The 20,054-nt window shown below is 57.3% G+C and overlaps 4 protein-coding genes across 14 annotated transcripts in view; 3 read left to right on the top strand and 1 right to left on the bottom strand.

The window, feature by feature from the left end:
- FLNC (filamin C) overlaps positions 1 to 20,054 on the top strand; it is a 45,899-nt gene that overhangs the window by 24,328 nt on the left and 1,517 nt on the right. For 2 of the 4 annotated variants that reach the window (XM_032642468.1, XM_032642471.1), the window contains 7 exons: positions 12 to 149; positions 425 to 540; positions 1,196 to 1,328; positions 1,416 to 1,592; positions 1,728 to 1,946; positions 2,561 to 2,770; positions 2,877 to 3,758. In XM_032642468.1, the coding sequence (XP_032498359.1) occupies positions 12 to 149; positions 425 to 540; positions 1,196 to 1,328; positions 1,416 to 1,592; positions 1,728 to 1,946; positions 2,561 to 2,770; positions 2,877 to 3,064 (1,181 nt within the window). In that variant the 3' untranslated portion in view covers positions 3,065 to 3,758. Of the gene's footprint in view, positions 1 to 11; positions 150 to 424; positions 541 to 1,195; positions 1,329 to 1,415; positions 1,593 to 1,727; positions 1,947 to 2,560; positions 2,771 to 2,876; positions 3,759 to 18,587; positions 18,598 to 20,054 lie in introns of those variants that run through there. The other 2 variants (XM_032642469.1, XM_032642470.1) reach the window with 2 other exon arrangements.
- ATP6V1F (ATPase H+ transporting V1 subunit F) lies at positions 7,089 to 9,714 on the top strand. The gene is made up of 2 exons (XM_032642521.1): positions 7,089 to 7,343; positions 9,247 to 9,714. The coding sequence occupies exons 1-2, from the start codon at positions 7,186 to 7,188 to the stop codon at positions 9,446 to 9,448; spliced, it is 360 nt and encodes a 119-aa protein (XP_032498412.1). The 5' UTR covers positions 7,089 to 7,185; the 3' UTR covers positions 9,449 to 9,714.
- ATP6V1FNB (ATP6V1F neighbor) lies at positions 9,956 to 12,381 on the top strand. Its single transcript, XM_032642520.1, has 2 exons — positions 9,956 to 10,685; positions 12,258 to 12,381. The coding sequence occupies exons 1-2, from the start codon at positions 10,265 to 10,267 to the stop codon at positions 12,365 to 12,367; spliced, it is 531 nt and encodes a 176-aa protein (XP_032498411.1). The 5' UTR covers positions 9,956 to 10,264; the 3' UTR covers positions 12,368 to 12,381.
- On the bottom strand, positions 12,112 to 18,574 carry LOC116759100 (collagen alpha-1(I) chain-like). 8 transcript variants are annotated; one of them, XM_032642509.1, is made up of 9 exons: positions 18,056 to 18,574; positions 17,814 to 17,975; positions 16,908 to 16,975; positions 16,426 to 16,532; positions 14,725 to 14,792; positions 13,222 to 14,424; positions 13,061 to 13,150; positions 12,755 to 12,846; positions 12,112 to 12,659 (listed from the first exon to the last, which is right to left on the bottom strand). In XM_032642509.1, the coding sequence occupies exons 1-9, from the start codon at positions 18,338 to 18,340 to the stop codon at positions 12,494 to 12,496; spliced, it is 2,241 nt and encodes a 746-aa protein (XP_032498400.1). In that variant the 5' UTR covers positions 18,341 to 18,574; the 3' UTR covers positions 12,112 to 12,493. The 8 variants fall into 8 exon arrangements, with proteins under 8 accessions (XP_032498400.1, XP_032498402.1, XP_032498397.1 ...); XM_032642511.1 differs by having other exon boundaries at positions 12,436 to 12,669; XM_032642506.1 differs by having other exon boundaries at positions 12,436 to 12,659; positions 12,755 to 13,150.

The following is a 20,054-nucleotide window of genomic DNA, read 5'->3' as shown; positions in this document are numbered from 1 at the left end:
TCCATCTCCAGCCGAGTTCAGCATCTGGACCCGAGAAGCGGGTGCCGGGGGCCTGTCTATTGCTGTGGAGGGTCCCAGCAAGGCGGAGATTGCATTTGAGGACCGCAAAGATGGCTCCTGTGGGGTCTCCTATGTTGTGCAGGAACCAGGTGGGTGTCCACCACGGGGCTGGGCCTGCCTGACCTTCCAGACTGGGTTTTTGCTCGCCCAGGCAGGAGACGGGGCTACTGAACCAACTCTTCACCTGGGCTGCCGCTCTTTCTCTGCCCTGTCTCCCTCCACCCCACACTCCTGGGAATGCACATCCGTCTCCAGAGCTGAGCCCCGACCCAGGAGCTTGTTCTGGGATGAGGCCAGGGTGGAGGGGGTTCCACCCTGCTGTCCCCAGTCCTGGGGCCTGTGCTGACTGGCCTTCCCTCCCCAGGTGACTATGAGGTCTCCATCAAGTTCAACGATGAGCACATCCCAGACAGCCCTTTTGTGGTACCCGTGGCCTCCCTCTCAGACGACGCTCGCCGTCTCACTGTCACTAGCCTCCAGGTATGTGCCTGGGGGCCCCTTTGCCACCCTGAGAGATGGGCAGAAGTAGAGGATGGCAGGCCCATGTGGCCAGGGACTTAGCGGTGACCTTGGAAGGTCCAGACAGACAGATGTCCCCTCTCTCCCAGTGTCTGTACAGCAGGGGGCTCCATTCCCCCTTCTAGCTGCCCCTCAGGAGCCCTTGTGCCTCTCCTCCCCCATCCCCTACCCCTACTCTAGAACTGGGCTCTGTGCCCCAATCTTCACCTCCCCTGGGAGCCTCCCCATCGGCCCACCTCCCCCATCGAGTGCCCCCAGGGCAGTCTAGGCCACACCCCTCCTTCCTCATCCCAGCTACTGTTTGCAGTCCACACACAGCACCGTCCTAGCACTGGCTTCTCTGCTGACAGGCCTGCTTTATGGTTTCTGGGTCTTACCTCCTCAACCAGGACAGGGCACATCATGTGTCGTCCCCACCATGCCCAGCCACAGCCAGGTGGCCCCACCTCATAGCAGGTGGATGCCAAGGCCACAGACCCTGCCTCCACCTCCCATCACAGCCCTGTTCAGAGCCTCCCTGAGCTGGGCTGGGTGTGCAGTGAGATCAGTGCCGGGCTGCAGAGACGAGCCCTCCAGACCCTCCCAGGAGTCTGAGCACCCTCTGTGGCCTCTGCAGGAGACGGGGCTCAAGGTGAACCAGCCAGCGTCCTTTGCGGTGCAGCTGAACGGTGCACGGGGCGTGATCGATGCTAGGGTGCACACGCCCTCGGGTGCGGTGGAGGAGTGCTACGTCTCCGAGCTGGACAGTGGTGAGCTGGCCCTCTCCCTGCCAGGCTGGGACTTTCTGGGAAGGGGAGGGAAGGACAAAGGCTCACCCACCAACGTCTGACCCACAGACAAGCACACCATCCGTTTCATCCCCCATGAGAATGGCGTCCACTCCATTGACGTCAAGTTCAACGGTGCCCACATCCCTGGCAGTCCCTTCAAGATCCGAGTTGGGGAGCAGAGCCAGGCTGGGGACCCAGGCTTGGTGTCAGCCTATGGTCCTGGGCTCGAGGGAGGCACTACAGGTGAGTGCCTGGGGCTGGGGAGGAGGGGTGGACACTGGTGCCCCAGAGGCGGGGCAGCGTTGATGAGCCCGAGCCCAGCACAGACCTGCTCCGGGGAGGCTTCCTGTCTACACCCTTGCTACCTCTGGTCCCCAGGAGTGTCATCGGAGTTCATTGTCAACACCCTGAATGCGGGCTCGGGGGCCTTGTCTGTCACCATCGACGGCCCCTCCAAGGTGCAGCTGGACTGTCGGGAATGTCCTGAGGGCCACGTGGTCACTTACACTCCCATGGCCCCTGGCAACTACCTCATTGCCATCAAGTATGGTGGCCCCCAGCACATTGTGGGCAGCCCCTTCAAGGCCAAAGTCACAGGTGAGTGTCCTGGGTGGGGGAAGGTCCCTCCAGCCCATTCCATACTGGCTGGCTCCAGTGGCCATTCACATCCGGGTCATATGCCCCAAACATCGGGGTCAGGTTACCAGGAATAAAGTGGGCCTGGCTTTACACGTCACCCCATTCTCCACGTGGACTCATGTACATCACTTAAAAAAATCAAATCCTCTTTATTGTCCATCACTTGACTAACCTTTTCCCTGCGGTGGCTCCCCAAGCTTTCGCTTAGCGTTCTGCCCTCCTCTTCCCACATTTCTGGCTTCCAAGAAGACAGAGCTCAGTAAAGATTCAGCCAGCTTTCCTTCTGGAAGCTGCGTGAAGGACTCGTTGATACATGTTCCTTTTTAAAGCAGGACCCTACCCTGTGACTTGGGGTCCCAGGCAAAGCCCAGAAGTCGGGTGGGGGGGGGAGCCATCGAGGCTCCAGACCTCGAGATAAGCCTGCCCCGGAGCCCTGTTTGGAACGGGCTGCCACTCCTAGCATGCTGCATCTGAGGAAGGGAACGCGGGGCTGTCGGTGCCGGCACACGGCCTACCGCCTGGGGAAGAGCAGGCCTCTGACTAAGCTCGTGGCCACCCACTCTGCCTCTCAGGTCCCCGGCTGTCTGGAGGCCACAGCCTTCACGAAACATCCACGGTCCTGGTGGAGACTGTGACCAAGTCGTCCTCAAGTCGGGGTTCCAGCTATAGCTCCATCCCCAAGTTCTCCTCAGATGCCAGCAAGGTGGTGACACGGGGCCCTGGGCTGTCCCAGGCCTTTGTGGGCCAGAAGAACTCCTTCACCGTGGACTGCAGCAAAGCAGGCAGGCAGTGGGGGGAAAGGGGGCAGACCCCCAGGGTGGGCAGGTGCGCGGGAACGTGGGCCCAAGGGCCTGGGGTGAGCCTGTCCCTCACTCCCTCTCTCTCCAGGCACCAACATGATGATGGTGGGTGTGCACGGGCCCAAGACCCCCTGTGAGGAGGTGTATGTGAAGCACATGGGGAACCGGGTGTACAACGTCACCTACACCGTCAAGGAGAAAGGCGACTATATCCTCATCGTCAAGTGGGGCGACGAAAGTGTCCCTGGAAGCCCCTTCAAAGTCAATGTGCCCTGAATCCCAGAAGTGCCTCCCCCAGCCTCGGCCCCCACCTCTGGCCAAACACACTCACAGACACACACACACAAATAGGCCACACCCAGATGCACGCACGCAGAATCAGATACCACAAACACCTGCCCTGGGGGTGGAAGGAGTGGCACTGCCCCCCTCCCTGCCCCCCCGGGGTGGAAGGCCTCGTCCGTCTCAGGGCAGTGTCCCTGCCTCAGACGTGACATGAGGGCGAACTGGAGGTTGGGGGGCCAGGGAAGCCCTGAGTTTTCTGGCGGGGCTGAGGCCAGTGGGGGAGCACGTGTCTGGGGGTGTCTGCATGTGTGAGAGAGGTCGCCCTCAAACTGCACCGCCAGCGGGGCCTCCTTGCCACTGAGGACTGCATCCGGCCCCTCTGGTGGCCACAACCCCAGAGCGTTAAGGACTTGGAAGAGAAAGCACAATCGCAGGAGAAAATGGACCCAGCAGCAGCAGGCTTGGTGCGTGTCCTGGCCCCGGGCAATTGAGATCCCAGCCAGGCTTCCTGGGGGACTGATTTCTCTTTTTTTTTTTTTTAAGATTGCACAGCTCTGCCCCATGGGGGGCTTTTTTTTTTTACACACTGCGAGGCCCAGCTTTCTGGGGGGCTTTTGCACATGTCATGCGGCTCAGCTGGGAGCCGTTTAGGTGGAAAACAAATAAAGTGCGGCCTGTCGCAGAGGCCTGGCTGTTCCTTGTGTGTGTGCTCCCCACGGCTGGCCACCAGGCCCTGGGAGGCAGAGGCTGGCTGCCTCTCCCCTGGAGGACTGAGTCAGGTCAAGGGGGGGGGGGGCCTGGGGCAGAGAGCGGCCCCCTCTGGGCCATCTGTTTGGGGAGGTCTGGAGTGTTGACAGAATGCTTGAAAGAAGGGGCTGGGGGAGCATGCCAGGGATGTGGGCTTGGTCCTCAGATTCCTGGAGAGCTGGTGGGTGGGAGAGGGAGGTGGACACTATGTTCTAGAAGACTGCCCTAGGACCACCAGGAGGCCAGTTTCCACTCAGCCTGATCTCAAGGATGTTCTCAAAATTTTTAGGACCTTAAAACAGCACTGGCTCAAGCAGGAATGCTCCTCACCCAGCAGGCAGGCACAAACCCAGGAACCTTTCACTCCAGCCAGGTCCTGGGTCAAAGCTGGGCCTGCTCCCTCCCCACCTCCAGCCCTGACCTGGCTTAGGGCCTCCCTCCTGAACTGGCCCCTCCACTAGCCTTCCTGGCCCACCAGCCAGCTCCCTCCAACTAGCCCTCCACACTGCAGCCAGAGGGCGGGGTCACATCACAGGGACTATGGCCCTCTCTGGTCCAGGGCCCTTCTGTGGCTCCCTTCTCTCCAGGCTAGTCTAAGTGTCCTAACAAGGCCTCCAAGGCCTATAGGTTCAGACACCAGCCTTCCTACCCATTCATTCAAAAAGCTCCCCAGGAGCTTCCCTGGTGGCGCAGTGGTTGAGAATTTGCCTGCTAATGCAGGGGACACGGGTTCAAGCCCTGGTCTGGGAGGATCCCACATGCCGCGGAGCAACTAGGCCCATGAGCCACAACTAGTGAGCCTGCGCGTCTGGAGCCTGTGCTCCACAACAAGAGAGGCCGCGATACTGAGAGGCCCGCGCACCGTGATGAAGAGTGGCCGCCGCTTGCCACAACTAGAGAAAGCCCTTGCGCAGAAACGAAGACCCAACACGGCAAAAATTAATTAATTAATAAACTCCTACCCCCAACATGTAAAAAAAAAGGCCCCCAGTTGGGCACTGTGCCCATTCCTCACTGCACCCTCCACCTCTAACCCTCTCCACAAACTCTAGTTTCCCAGGGAGCCGTGCTGCAGTTTGGGACTCTGCCCAGGAACACCCTTGCCTCTCCACCGTCCTCATCTTCCTGGCCAACACGAAGCTTTCCCGAACCCCTTCCTGTCCTCCCAGACCTGCCCCCCAGCTCTCATACTGCCCTGGGGCACATCTCTGGCTGCATTTACTACCCTCATCTGTGACCTTGTATCTGAGGGTCGGTCTCCCTCACCAGACTGTGCTCCCTGACCCTGGGAGGTCCGATACAGACAAGTGTGACCAATGAGTAAATGAGCAACTGAGTAGCCAGAGCAGAGCAAAGCAGCATTTCACTCAACCCATCCCCCAATTCTAAACTCATCCCAGACATTTCGGCACATGGTGGTGGGCAGGCCAAAGAAAACCCAACACACGTGGCCTGGCTCCAAACACCCCCTCCCCCCGCCTCTTCACTCAATACGCTGTCTGCCTCCCGGCTCCTCTTTAAGTTTCTTCTTTCCTTTCCCCTGCAAGACCCTTCTAGGGCCTCACTTTCTTCTGTAGGTCTACCTCCCTCCCTGTGATATTTTTTACTCTCCCCTCAGTCCCGAGGGAATTGAGGACAGAAAGTGTATTTTATCAATCTTGTGTCCTCAGCCTCTCCACGACCACATTTGCTAAATGCTGGTTGAATGAAGGCGTGTGTGATAAACATGGCACTGTCTCAGCTCCCTACTTTACCTGACAGACCCTTTAAAGGCAGGATCCCTTCTCAAGTACCCAACCATTCGTGGCCGTTAAGGGTCAGCTCTGTGCCAGGCACTGAGCCAGGTGCTTCTACACACACCCTTCCTCGCTCTCTGCCTTCCCTCCCACCTCGCCCCCAGATGGGAGCGTTTTCCTGCAAGGTTTGCTGGCCTCCTCAGCTTCAGCTGCCCTCCACCTGTGAGCGGATGTGTTTATGGATATCCAGTTCAGCTGCTCTCCCCCAACTGCAGTATGGCCACAGGTGCTGAGCATTTAGTGCCTCTACCTCAATCCTAACGGCCTATGAGGTGGGCATAGTATTATCTGAAGAGATCACGGTCCTGAGAACTTTGGTGATGAGTCCCAAATCATACCTCTAAGTAGCAGGGTCGAGATTCAAACCAGGTATGTCCAAATCCCAGGCCCATCACAGAGATAACCACCAGACCAGACCATCTGGATGTCTCAAGTGCTCTAAACTTGCAAATCACATGCCAGATGCAGGACGCCTTTTTGTTAAAAGGGTGGAGGAGCGAGCGTACCTCTCTCCTTCGACATGTTCATCTCATACATAGAGTTCACTCTCTGAGGAATGTTACTCCTGTCCACCTAGCTGCACAGGCCAGAAACTTGGAAGTCACCTGGTCTAACTCCCCAAACATAACCAACCCCAAACCCAGTTCTGTCCATTTTTGTCTCTAAATATCTCATGACTCCACCTGACTCTCACATTCCCCATCCCCACTCCCTGGCTTCTTTCTGGCCACCACCATCTCTTACCACAATGGTTTCTCCACCTTAGTCTTACCTCCACACACAGCACGATCTCAATGCTATCGCTAAAACATAAACCTGGCCGTATCATTCTCTTGCTTAAAATCCTTCAGTGGCTTCAGAACAACTCTGTCCTCAGGATAACTTCCAGATTCTTTATCTTTTCTTGAAGGCACTTATTCTCTCTAGTCCCCGCTAAGTGTTCGCACGTGCTGCTCCTCTTCCTGAGAACACCCTCTCGTCCTCACCTCTAGCCCTTCATCCTGCTGGCGGCCTTCTCCGCGCGCCCCCTCTCCCATAGGTTAGTTACACCTAATGTGTGCTTCCACGTACTTCTCACGTTTTAGCAATTGACACAGTGCTTTGTCAACGCTCTACCTCACTACAGAGTATCATCATTAACTTGCCCATCCTTTTATTAACTTAATAAATAACACTAGCTGTGTCATAGTTACATACATACACGATACAGACTCGGACCTTACTCTCGAGAACAGGTACCGTCTTTTCTTTGGCGTCTCGGCGCCTAACAGCAGTAGCCTCAACAAGTTTGTCGAACTTACCGATCGAACGCGCCTCCGAGAGACTGCTGTGCCGCGCGGACTTCTGGGAACCGTAGCTCCCTGGTTCGGACCTCCCTTTATGGCGCAGCCGTATTCGGATTCAGGCGCTTTTGCTCTTAATGCGCATGTCCCGGGAGGCGGAGTGGTGGAACTGCGCATGCCTAAAGAGCGGGGCGGGGGGGAGGTGCAGCCGAAAAGGAGGTGCACTGCCGCGGCGGGGCTTTGGTGACACCCGGAGGCTGCGGCTGATCGTTGCTGGACTGTGAGGATGGCGGGGAGGGGGAAGCTAATTGCGGTGATCGGAGACGAGGACACGGTGACTGGCTTCCTGCTGGGCGGCATAGGGGAGCTTAACAAGAACCGCCACCCTAATTTCCTGGTGGTGGAGAAAGATACTACCATCAATGAGATCGAAGACACTTTCCGGTACGGTAGCCCGCGAGGCCTGAACGGGACCTTCAGCTGCCTGGTGGGAGCGCGGGGAGAAGGCGGGGGCGGCCCTGGGCTTCCAGACCTTGGCCGAAGTGTCAGACCCCGTCCTCGAGGGTCGAGGAAGTCGGTCCACCTCCCCTTCCGGAGAGGGGGCCTCCGCGTCCCAAGTTCCCTTTTGGGTCTCGGTGGGACCGGGGCTATGTCGGGTCCACAAACTCCCCCCTGTCACATGACCGTGTGTCAGGAAAGAAGGGGAACAGAGCTCGTGACGGGCGGGCGCCGCCCCTTGACCCAACCTGGCCCGCCAGAGCTGAGCGTCCGGAGGGTCCAGGCCCGGAGGGGGCTAGTCTCAGCTCCCCTGCAGGGGCTCCCCCATTTCACCCGTAGAGCAGGCTCCGGGCATTGCAAGTACTCGACTCTCTTGCGAGTTGACACCTAAAGGAACCACACACTCAGTGAACACACGGGCAGTGGGCTCGGGCTTTCCTGTATTTTCGTCTCCCTCAGAGGCTCACAATCGTCTTGTGAGTTAGGGGTTATTCCCACTTACTGGTGAGAAAATTAAGTTCAGAGAGGTTAAGGCACACTCTGTGATTCAGACGAGAGCGAGCAGGGACTTGAGCCCAGTCCCACCCTTTCTGCCTTTCTTAAGCCAGGGCTACACTCTGACTGTGTAGCGCTCCTCAGTCGGCTTCGGAATTACCCGTTGTCCTGAGCACAGCGGACATTATCAGGACTGTCCTACCTTCTGCTGAGACCATGCACTTCAAATCTTCACTTCCTGTTCTGGGTTAAGAGCAATAGCTTCAAAATGTGGGTGCAGGCATGTCCCTTAATCCAGGAGGCGTCCTGGTGACTAGAGTTGAGGGTGCCAGCCCCCTATTCTCTCCCACACCCCTTCTCTAGGGCCCCTGTGCCAAGTCCCAGGAACAAACCACTCTCCCTTGTTTCCCCCTAAACAGCCCAGCCCTGAGCTACCGGCTGAGACTGGTTCCTGCTGCCTGGGGTGTGATAGGCCCTGACCCGGGAGGCTGATCTCTGCCACTCTCTAAGCAGTCCGGTAAAGTGACCCAGGTTGTCATGAGAGAAGGACAAATTTTACTTCAAGAATTTTCCAAGTTTCTAACCAAAAGGGATCTCGGAAATCATCAAGTCTAACCTGCCCTAGTGTCTGGCACAGAGTAAGCTGCTCAGTAAACAGTTTTTAACGAGTAAATAAATGAATGGGTGGTTGATCACAAGAAAGTAAGAGCCCAGTGTCGGGTTCTCTCCGTGTGGAAAGTGTGATTCCTTCGTTACCTATTTTCCTCTTCCTGTGTTGTGTTCTTGGCTCAGGCCAAACTTCCCCTCTGACTCACCCCCTGCCCTCATCAGCATAGACCTTGAGTGGTCTGTACAGCGCCCCCTCAACCTTAAAAAATTTAATCTGTTTTCTTTTGAAAGGTTAATGTGTTCATGTGGGCTTACAAATTAATATTTAAAAGGTATATACATTGAGAAGTCACACTCCCACCCCGACCTCTTCTACTTCATTACCTCCTTCCTCCACCCCGTAACCACTTAGTTTTTTCCGTATCTTTCTTTTTCTTTATGCAGATTCAAAGGGACAGATGTATATATTCTTATCCTCTCCCTCTCTTACCCGAAGGCAGTGTAAGGAGTACACCAGCAGGCACCCTCACCTTCATTAGCAGTTCAGTTGGGAGCCTCCCAAGCAGGGCAGGTAGAAGCCATGGCCCTTAGCTTTGGACTGAAATTGATTCTAAATAGAATGAAGAGAGTTTAGTGTAGCATCCTTGTCCATTGCACTCTCTGGATCGAGCTCGTGCCCCTCTGCAGCCCACCCCACCAACTCAGAGTGGGCTGCCTTGGACTCCCTTCTCATCTCTCCCTACAGGCAGTTTCTAAACCGGGACGACATCGGCATCATCCTCATCAACCAGTACATCGCAGAGATGGTGCGGCACGCGCTCGATGCCCACCAGCGCTCCATTCCGGCCGTGCTGGAGATCCCATCCAAGGAGCACCCCTATGATGCTGCCAAGGACTCCATCCTGCGCAGGGCCAGGGGCATGTTCACGGCCGAAGACCTGCGCTAGGGGACTCCCCTCAGCCATGTGGCCTCTCCCCAGGCTTGCCATCAGCCTCCTCTAAGATTCGAGCCTCTGAGTTCCAATTCCCTGCCCCTTCCCACTCCACTGAGAGGCTAGGTGAGGTGCTTCCAGTTCACTGGGGCTCTGCCATTCAAATCCAGGGTGGTTAGGGTATAGGAAGCCTGAGCGTCTTCTCTCCATTACCTCTTCCTTGTGCTGTTATACAGTGTCCTTGTTGATGTTAAATTAAAGTAGTTCTTGCTTCTCTCCGATCTGAGGCTGGGTGCTCGAAAGGACACGTGTGGGGTGAGGCTGTTGCGGGGAGGCGGTGGGGGAGTGGATTCGACTGGCAGGGCTGGAAAAGGTTTTGCCAAAGATCCAGGCATAGAGGAGTTGGACCAGGAAGATCGTACCAGATCGGCCCTCTGAATTAAAGGTAGCCAGCTCTGGCAGGGAGGAAGGGAAGGAGGCTTGCGTCCAGTCCCCTGGCACCCCAGCTTGTCTGTATTGGCTGGGCGGGGGGGGGGACCAGACCTCAAGGGAAGGAAGCAGAAATCACAGGAAACCTGGAAGCCTGTGACTCTAGCCTGGGTCAAGCAAGAGGTTTGGGGATCAAGGCTCTTAGCCAGTGGGCCCCGGCCTGAGGCTGCCTCGGCAAGCAAGCAAGGCATGTGAGGCGCTCTGAGGGTATGGCCCTGTGTGAGGTGAGGCTCGGTTGCCGAGCGACTGTCCCTGGGCAGCCACCTGCTGGCAGAAAGGCTCTGCTCGCTGCGCTCACCTCTCAGCTGCAGTCACCCTGGCCCTGCTCCTTCCTTTGCCACCATGTCTCGGCCACTTAACATGGACACATTACGGCAGAACTTCTGGAAGGAGCAGTATCTGAGGGAGAAGGTGTTGCGCTGTGAATGGCACCGCAAGTATGGGTCGACGGTGAAGGCCAAGCAGAAGGCTAAGACTGCAGCCCATGTACCCCTCAAGCTGCCCACCCTGCCCCCCAAAGCCCCACTCTCACCCCTGCCCACCCCCAAAGCAGTTCCTTCCAAGGCCCCCAGCCCTGCCCTGGAGGCTCCTATTCAGCCAGAAATGTACCCAGTCCCGCCTGCCACCCGGGCCCTGCTGTATGAAGGCATCTCCCACGACTTCCAGGGCCGCTACCGCTACCTCAACACCCGAAAACTGGACATGCCAGAGAGGCGCTACCTCTTCCCCATCACCACCAACTTCACATATGGCTGGCAGCTGGGTGAGCCCTAACCTCCCGGAAATTATTCGCCTCACAAACACAGAGCACCTGCCATGAGCTAGGCAGCGCTCTCGGCACTAGACGCACAAGGCACGTGGACACTCCTTTTGGGGACGTCCATTCTAGTGGAGGGTCCAGGCCATAAACATAAGAGCAAGAGAGGGCCAGGCGTGGTGGGAGAGGGGGACAGGGGGCGTGTGCGGCTTTAGACAGACTGGACTGTCAGGAAAGGCCTCTGGGGACCTAAAGGCTGAGTGAGCTAAGTAACAAGGAGGAGGAGTTGGGGTTTTACTCTAAATTTGAGGGGAAGCCATGGAGAGTTTTAAACAGGTAAATGATACTGATAACACTTTTTTTTAAAAAAATCACCCTGACTATTCTGTAGGTAATGGCCTTTTTAGGGACACGAGTAGGCTCTGGCAGGTGGCTAAGCTATCCTGGCAAGAGATGACGATGGCTTGGGCTAGGGTGATTGGCGGTGGAGCTGAAATAGATTCCAGATATGTTTTGGAGGAAGAATCAAGAGAACTTACTGATGGTTTGAAAGAGACAAGGAAAGAAAATGCAATGGCCATGCCCAGGTGTTCAGCTGAAGCAGCTACAGCAGGGGAGACTGGGGCGGGGACAGGGCTGGGGGGGTGTGAAGACAGGTCAGTGTTGGGTGTTTTGCGCTGGAGGTGTCGGTGCGTCGGCTGTGTATGGGAGTCGCCCTATGGAGGGAGGTCAGAGCTGAAGATGCAGTTTTGGGGGTCATCAGAATATAGGTGCTCTTTAAAGCCCTGAGACTGGGTGGGCTTACCCAGGGAGCTCCAGAGGCTGGATCAAACTGGAGAAGGCAGAGGACACAGCGAGGGGTAGGGAGATGGTATTGGCCAGAAGGCTGTCCATCTGGATTGAGTCATGGTCATCGGCTGGGCAGGAGAGGAGCGAAGGCAATGGTGCAGTTGGAGATGAAGAGTCAAGGTGTGGGGAAAAGAATATGCCAGGGAGTGTTGTGGGTTTTCTGGGTGATGAGACATGTCCCTTTGCTGTCTGTGGTCATGAATTTGAAGTGAGACTACTCAGTCACATGTTTTCTCCAGCTCCTGCACAGAAAACGTGGATGGTTGGTGATAAACACAGTTGAAATTTTGCCTAAAAAAAAATCCCCCTACTTTCCCCAGGGCCCTAAATGGGTAGGAAAGGGAGCAATTTCCAAATGAAAGCAGGAGGTGAACCCCGAAAGGGGAGCAGGAGGTAGAAAGAAGCCCTGTCTGCCCCAGAAAAGTCTAGCTCTGTCTGTAACAAGCACGGCTGGGAGTCCCACCACCCGCCTCCATGGAGGATTCTGAGGCTGGGGGAAATGCTGGCACACAGCTGACTGGCATTTGGCCATCACTGCTGATCCAGGCAGCCAGCCAGCTCCCTGTTTCCCCATAGCCCCCACTCCTCAGAAGCACTTCTTTTTATTTTTTCACACTTACAAAGTGGATACAACACAGGCAGATTCCTAGGGTTATGCAGGCAGGGCTCCCGGCCTCTGCGAGTTCCTTTCCCGGGAATCCATTCCTGGCCTCTGACATCTTTTCCCAGGCCCCCCAGTGAAGCAAGAACTGGTCTCCTGCAAGATGTGCCGCATTGAATCTTTCTTCCGCAAGAATGGGGCCTTCGCACTGCTTGACCCCCAGGACCTGGCCCTCTGACCTTGGGCCAGGCAGTGGGCTTAGGGGAGGGAAGAAGAAATAACACACGTGGTGGGCCGAAAGTGCCATGCGTGTCTGTGTCTGGCTCTCCCGGGCCCTGAGGCTGCGTTCCGGGCCTTTCTGAAACTACCTCTGACCTACAGGTTGCCCTCTTGCTTTTTCCTTAAATCCCCGTCTCTTTAATCGTCCCATTGAGGATTCAGCAGTGACCAGAGCGGGCTGGGAAGAGTGCGCGATGCTCTCCAGGCGCAGGCTCCTCAGAGCCAGGGGGCCACAGAAGTTGCTGGAAGTTCTGGGTGTTCCTGTGTGAAGAGTGGCCTTTCATCCCAGATGCCAGGGAAAAGGGACCGCCACCACCCCACAAGCCTCTCCGCCCGAACCCCTCACCTGGCCCCGAGGGCTCGCAGCCGCCCGGTCCTCTCCCGTTGCATTTGCTTCAGCTGCTCCCGCAGGGCGCTCCGCTGCCCGGCCGCGTCCTCCTGGGGCGGCGCCGAGCGCTGAGCGCCCGCGCCTCCCAGCCCCGGGGCTCGATGCGGCCAGCAGAGGGCAGCACCCGGGCAGGCCGGCCCCTCCCGCTCCGCAGGTGTCATCGCAAGTGCGCGGTGCGCGCAAGTGAAAGGGACCCAGGTCGCGCCCCGTCCCCCGCCCAGGCAGGGTTTTGGCGGCCCCACCGCCTTCTCCTAGTGGTCTTGCCTGTCGTGGGAGCTGAGCCGGGCTCGGTGGGGGTCTCAAGGGGTACACGCGGCAGTGGCGGTTCCTGGCGATGCGGAGGCGTTCCAAGACCTGGAGGAGGCTTCCGTCAGCAGCCGATCGGCCGCCCCCTGGTGCCCCGCCCTCCCGGCCCGGCCGCGCACCCGGAGCCGCTGCTGCTCGCGGTCCTGTTGCCGCCGACGCCTGGCCTCACTGTGCAGCTCCAGCAGCCGCTGCAGAGCCGTCTCCTGCTGCGCCGCGCTCACGCTCGCAGACCGCCTGTCCCTGCTCGGGGACTCGGGCCACGTGGTCTTCAAGGCTCTGGGGGCCTCGGCACCTTCCCTTCGACCCCCGAGGGCGCCCGGGAGCCCCATGGAGCCGCCCAGCTCCTGCTCCGCGGGGCCAGGGCTTCCTCCCGGGCCCCGAAGCGAGTGCGGATCGCTCAGCAGGCCCGGGTGCCCTGGGAGAGCTGCGGGGCGCTCCCGCTGCTCGGAACCACCAGTGCGTAGAGCCGCCAGCAACACCGCTCCTGGGCGTGGGAGCGGCGGCCGGGCCGGAGGCCCCGGGGGCGTAAGGGGAGCCGGCGCCTCTTCCCGGGCGGGCCCCTGCTCTCTCACGGCCGCTGCGCTCTCTCCTCTCGGGCCGCCGGTCTTAACCTGCCTCAGCTGCGTGGTCCTTCCCCGCGGGTCCGGGCCCTCCCTTCCCCCAGGCTGCGGCATCCGTTCTCCCAGGGGCCTGCAGAAGCCCCCCGGAATCCCCAGGGAGCCGCCTTCCTCCCGGGGCGGTGTAGGTGCCTCTCCCCGAGCCACCTCCCAGGCTTGTGAGATACGGCCTCTGCCCTCGGAAGGCTGAAGCGTCTTCACTTCCGGGCCCTGAGGAGAATCCTCGTTCTGCTCCGGGAGGACCTCCTTTCTCCGGCACTTAAGGCGACTTCCGCTTTGACTTCGAGGTGCTTCTTTGTTCTCACCCTGGGAGGCCTCCCACCTTTGACCTTCCGAGACCTCTTCCCTCAGAGCCTGAGGGGCCTCCCCACTCTGACCGTCGTTTGTCTTCTCTCTCTTTCTTGGGGGAACTTCTTTGTCCTCCCCCTGGAGGGCCTTCCCTCTCTGATCCTGAGGGGCCCCCTCTCTCTGACTCTGAGGAATCTCACTTCTTAGCAGTTTCTTTAGTTCTGCTCTCTCCTGGCCCAGGCTGCAGCCCAGCCCCTCCAGGGGATCCGGGGGTTCTGGCAGGCCCTGGGAGGGGAGGCCTGAGGGCCCTGGGGCTCCCTGAGCCAGCTTCTTCTCCTGTAGGCTTCTGGATGGTGGTTGATGGGGCCCCTGGGGCATGGGCCTTGCTAGCTCCCCGTCTTCCCTCTGGGCCAGCTCCTAGGAAGGAAGAGCACCTTTCCCGGGTTTGTGAGGGAATCCTCGTGCCAGGGCCACTTCCCCCAGGGGAGCCTGGAGACCCCAGTGGCTACCCCAGTGGGCCTCACTTCCATTAGGGCCCTTGCCCGATTCCTAAATTCGTAAAACCCATGTTATGTAGTGTAAAAGGTGCTTCAGTGATGGCCCCTTCTTCCACCTGGCTGTGGGCTTCTCACCCCTGCAGTCTCCTCCCAGGCAGACCCCACCTCTGCTATCCCCAATCTGAGAGGGGTCTTGCCCAGGACGCTTCGACCCTTTCACCTTGAACTCTGAGCTTCCTGGTTCTCCAAAGCTACTGCTGGTGGTGAGGTTCAGCTCTTGTGAGCAACCTGAGGGAGAGAGACAGATGTTGAGAGCCCTCTGCTCATGTCCCAGGCCCTCACACACAACCCACAGAACTGGAACCAAGAAGCCTAGGGAGTCCCCAGCACGTGAGGGGATGTGGTGGTGGGGTACCCTGAGGGTTGGTGTTGGAACTTCAAGGCCGTCGCAGTTCATCATTCCACCTTTATTTACACAGCCTGCTATGTGCCTGCTTCTCAGGCTTGCCTGCCAGCAGCAGACCCCATCTTCCTCATCCTCCCAGCCAAGGACCACCTCCGAGGAACCTGCACACCCTCTTCCTCAAAACCGCCAGGGGAGGCCCAGGAGCAGGAAGGGACTGGTTTCCAGGCTCCTCAGGCCCTCATAAGGACACCCGCACTTTGTCCTTGTGTGCCTGTCCAGCCCCACAATATGCACCCGACTTTCCTATTATTAAGGATAATCCTCTTTAGCTCTTTCTTGGTTTCCGACAGCAAAACCAAATGAAATTCAAGAAGTGGAATTTTAGGCCAGAGACTAGCCTAAAAACTGCAAGTCTTCATAATTAACGAAAGGAATCTAAAAAAAGAGATGAAATGTCGCTGCTCCTTTGCAGCTGTGGAGGAAGGAGCATCGTTTTGCATCCATAAAACTACTTAGAAGAACCTGATCTCGTAAGGTCTTAAATTGAGAACTCTCACAAGAAATGCCATCTTTATGCAATATGGACATGTGAATATTCATAACAGTAACCAAATGGGAATGTTCTCTGTGAAAACAAATCTGTCTTTTGAAGAGTTCTGAACAAAGAGGTCTGATAAGACTCCCAAGCCTTCAGAAATTATTGCCATGAACTGTGAAAATAACCTCCAACCCTGTCCCTCTGTAATTCTGATCTGTCGTCTTACTAGATCATTTATTTCACTGGTTATAATGTTGTGATAGATGTCTCCCATCAATGTATTCCCAAGAGAAAATATACTTGTAAAAATTTTTCTGTCAATCAGAAAATAATCATGGGCACTTTCCTCCACTCTCCCATGCATGATATCACAATTAAAAGCTGATAAAAAAAAGCTTATGACTTTGCTAGGCTTATTATTTAACAAATCATTTGACAGCCTGTTTCATTTAAATTAAATTAACAGGCCCAGGGCTCACAGCATCCATCCCACTGAATTCTAATTGCCTGTTTATTGTCACACCCTCTCACTAGGCTGTGATCTCCTCAGGGATGAGGACAACTGACTGGCCAAGTCTCTTTTGTGCCCTGTATCTCCCCAGTGCCTGGCATGAGGGTGGCAGCAAGGCAGCTTGGAGCTGCCATTCCATTCCCTCCTCGCTGGAGGACAGGGAGGACAGACAGTCATTCCCAGCACTTTCTCCTCTGAGCCCCAGCTTAGCTTCAGAATCCTCCTGGACACAGTGCCTGAGACAGCTGGCACCAATCAGGTGGAATTGGCGTATAAAAGAAAACCTACTTGCTGTCCCTGGGTGCCCCTGGCAGCCCACAAAAAGGTATGAGGCAAAGAATAGGTGAGGATGGACTGGAATCCTGGGACTTGGGGTGAGGGCTTCCCCGCTCCTCCCAACCTAGGCTGGCCACTCCAGCCCAGGGGCTCCTATTCTCCTGGCTGTAAACCCCTGCTGTCAACGTACCAGATGTGGGCCCTTCTGCAGGCATGCCAGGGCTCTCCCACCTTGGGTCTGCATCAAACCTGGCTTCAGTCAGATCCAGGGCTGATGACGGGTCCTTTGCCAGCCCCCTGCAGGAGTGCAAAGGCTGCCTCAGGTGCACCTCTTGCATCTGGGCTCCGATCGGCTGGGGGCAGCCTGTCTGCCAGACTCCTCACCCACAGCAGGCTGCGGAGCCTTCCCACCCCAAGACCGAAACTCAGTCCATGGAGGCCTTCCCCACGCCTGCACCCACCACTGGGTTCCAGGAGCTGGAACTCAGGGTTACCCTGTCCAGAGGCTGTGGGGCAACCACATGGGTACAACTGAGTGAGAACCCCAGGAGGATCTGGGGGCCCGAGGAGGGGTCGCTGGGCAGGGCTGTGGAGGGAGACGGGGCAAAGGGTCCAGTGTTTTGTCACTTTGTGTGGCAACACAGAGTGGACGGAATTCCCTGGGAGACTCACCCCTCCAGAAGCTGATGGTCCTGGCTCAGGGAGTCCTCAGCCTGGGGCGATGGGCACAGCCTGGAATTCTGGAAGGATTGTGGGGGCTACCCTAGTCTACAGGGCACCATCCCCCAATGTGGCAGGCAGCCTCTAAAACAGCCCCCAGTGATCCCTCCTCCTGGCATCTGTGCCCTTGTGTGACCCGCCCCCCACTTCCCCTCCAAGTGAAGGAGCTTGGAAATGGATCCCTCCTGCCCACTGAACCCTTCAGCTGAGACTGCAGTCTTGGCTAAAAGTGTTGGCTGGATACTTCCTTAGTGGTCATGACTAACACCCCCTCCTGCTACAAGCTACTAACCTGCCCAAAGGGCCTCAGGCAGTTGGTGGCTGAGCCAGGACTCGAGGCACATCCTAGTTCCCAGTCACCACAGCACCCTCCTTCCTAGAAGGGTGGGACCAGCCACCAGCCCCGGAAGGAGGGGCCTGGGGCTGGGGCTGCTCAGGGTCTCATCTCTGGGGCACCCTGGGCATCAGTGCCTCTGCCCTCTGGGCACCGCCAGGCCTGCTTTCCTCCCTTGCTGCAGCCATGTCTAAAGGCTTCTAGGTGTCACCACGCTGTTGATTTGACCAAGATAGTTCACTGTGGAATGGTAGCAAGCCAGAATGGTCCTGTATGCCAGGCATGGTGCTAAATCCTTTACACAGATGAGTTCACAATCCTCCCAGCAGCGCTCTGAAAAAGAGCTATTATCTTCCCCATCTTGTAGCTGAGGAAACAGGCTTACGGTCCACAGGGAGCGTCAGAGCAGAGATTTGAACCCAGATCCATCTGTCTCCAGAGCCCACATTCCTTCCACTTCTCAACCACTACAAGTGCCCCAGTGTTTCACTGACGCCCCCACCCTCAGCCACACCCCAGCTCACCCCACTCGTCCGCCGCTCAGAGCCCCCATCCGTCCTACCACGAGGCTTGCTGCACTGGCTCCACGCACACTGGGCCCGGTCCCTCAGACCGCAAAACTGGGCCCAGGGGGGCCAGGAGAGGCCCAGCCCCGCCCCGGTCAGCAGCTCCAAATCCCACAGGAGCTGCAGGAAGGTGGGGTGCCAGGATGTGAGCGGGCACGCACCCTGCGCTCTGCCACCCTCCCTGGCCGACGGCCGCCTACCTGCTCCTGGGCCCGCCGGCTCCGCTCCATCTGCAGCAGCACGGTGGGCAGTTCGAGGCCTGAGGGACAGGTCCGGCCGTCTCCCACCTGGGGAGGCAAGGTGGAGTCAGACCCCACGGAGAGCCTGTCCCCTCGTAGACGGTGCCCTGTCACCCTCACCTGCTGCAGGGCAGCCCAGAGCTGGCCCAGGCCCGCAGGGCACCGGAAGAGGTGCTGGTACAGGGCCAAGGCCTGCTTGGGGCTACAGGGGAGCCCTAGGCCCCCAGGTGTGGCTGCCTGCTCCATGGGGCAGGGGGCCAGGGAGGACGTCCACAGCCCTCCCCTCCACCAGCTGCTCCTGGAGAGAGGAGGAAGATGAGGAGCTGGGGACAGGCGCAAGGAGGAGACAAAGGCTCCTGGGCTCAGTAACGTGGGGCCCTGACATCTGAGCCAGGGCCTGGGCCTCAGCCAAGTCTCAGAGAAACCTGACTCTGATGGAGGTTTCTTGGCCACGTGGGTGGCAGTGTGGGGTTGAGGACTGTGGCCCTGATAGAGAGCGACGTGTGTGCATGTTTGCAGTCCCAAATGAGCGTCTATTTTTTTTTTTTTTTTTTTTGCGGTACGCGGGCCTCTCACTGCTGCGGCCTCTCCCGTTGCGGAGCACAGGCTCCGGACGCGCAGGCCCAGCGGCCATGGCCCACGGGCCCAGCGGCACGTGGGATCCTCCCAGACCGGGGCACGAACCCTTGTCCCCTGCATTGGCAGGCGGACTGTCAACTACTGTGCCACCAGGGAAGCCCCGAGCGTCTATTTTATACATACGGTTAGCCCTTAAGCAACACGGGGGTTAGGGGCCCAACCCTCCTTGCAGTCAAAGATCCACATATAACTTATAGTCTGCCCTCCATATCCGAGGATTCAACCTACCTGGGATGGTGTAGTGCTGTAGTATTTACCATTGAAAAAAATCTGAGCATAAGTGGGCCCGTGCAGTTCAAACCCGTGTTGTTCAAATGTCAACTGTATATCTGAAGCTTGCAACTGCATTATATGGTATGTGATATATGCCCAATACAGGCAGCAGCTCCCAACAGCTAACTGTATACCAGGACACAAAATGCTACGTACACGTACTCCTTCCTTGAAGCAACTCTATGAAGTAGGTGGTATCGTTTTCATCCCCATTTCACAGAAAAGAAAACCGGGCCCCAGAGAGTAAGCTGTCCTACCTAACACATGGCACTGTCTCCCTCATCTGGGGACAGACAGCACGAGAAACAGGCTCTGGGAAAATGTGGTCCCGAGTGTGAGTAGTAACGCGCTTCCCTAGTGCTTGCGCCAAGCTGTCCATGCTCTGTTTATTCTCCGCAACACACGAGATACAGCAGATGAGGACACAGTTTGTAGAAGTAACGACAAGGGGAGGGAACAGGCATACGTGATGGTCTGTAGTCTTCGCATCCCCTGCCGTCGTGAGCAGCCTGGCCTGCCTGCCGCTTTGTAACCGCTCCATGAAAGAGGCCCCAGCAGAAGCAGGCTGAGGAAGCATGCGGGGGGGTGGGGGTTGGTTCAGCCCAACGCCCTCCCTTCACTCTCTGTTGGAATACTAGGGTCCCCCCAACCCCGATCTTTAGCTAAGGTCCCTAAGAAAACCAAGGTCACAGAGCTGGTAGGTAGCAGAGAGAACTCAAAATACAGTTCTCTTTGAAAAGAGACTTTTCTTGTCAAAGAAAGAGATTTTTTTTTTTCCTATTTCAAAACCCATGTTCTTTCCCCTATAAGGATGTCTTTGAAAGTCACATGTGTGTCCCCTGCCCACATGTCCGTCAAGGGTGGGTGTAGCTGCGAACACACGAGGGATACATGCATGTGTTTATCTGGGTTTTTGAGGGGTGTGTGTGTGTGTGTGTATTTCATCACATGTGTCTGTATGTCATCACAGAAACATTGTCTCTCCTGTTCCCCACCCAGGCGTGGGGTCCTTGTGTCACCAGCTCTTAGGGTGGCCCAGGAGGTGCCG

Source organism: Phocoena sinus, chromosome 9, assembly GCF_008692025.1.
Source record: "Phocoena sinus isolate mPhoSin1 chromosome 9, mPhoSin1.pri, whole genome shotgun sequence".
Taxonomy (NCBI): Eukaryota; Metazoa; Chordata; class Mammalia; order Artiodactyla; family Phocoenidae; genus Phocoena; species Phocoena sinus.
The sequence above is the reverse complement of the archived record's forward strand: the minus strand, read 5'-3'. Positions and strand labels throughout refer to the sequence as shown.

Bases quoted from the DNA above. Each gene is read 5' to 3' on its own strand.
- ATP6V1F (XM_032642521.1), top strand. From the start codon at position 7,186: ATGGCGGGGAGGGGGAAGCTAATTGCGGTGATCGGAGACGAGGACACG. The intron at 7,344-9,246 runs GTACGGTAGCCC...CTCTCCCTACAG, and splicing joins GAGATCGAAGACACTTTCCG to GCAGTTTCTAAACCGGGACG.
- ATP6V1FNB (XM_032642520.1), top strand. From the start codon at position 10,265: ATGTCTCGGCCACTTAACATGGACACATTACGGCAGAACTTCTGGAAG. The intron at 10,686-12,257 runs GTGAGCCCTAAC...ATCTTTTCCCAG, and splicing joins CACATATGGCTGGCAGCTGG to GCCCCCCAGTGAAGCAAGAA.
- LOC116759100 (XM_032642506.1), bottom strand. From the start codon at position 18,340: ATGGAGCAGGCAGCCACACCTGGGGGCCTAGGGCTCCCCTGTAGCCCC. The intron at 16,976-17,813 runs GTGAGCTGGGGT...CAATCCTTCCAG, and splicing joins CTGAGCGGCGGACGAGTGGG to AATTCCAGGCTGTGCCCATC. The intron at 12,660-12,754 runs GTGAGGGGTTCG...AGGAACACCCAG, and splicing joins CTGCGAGCCCTCGGGGCCAG to AACTTCCAGCAACTTCTGTG.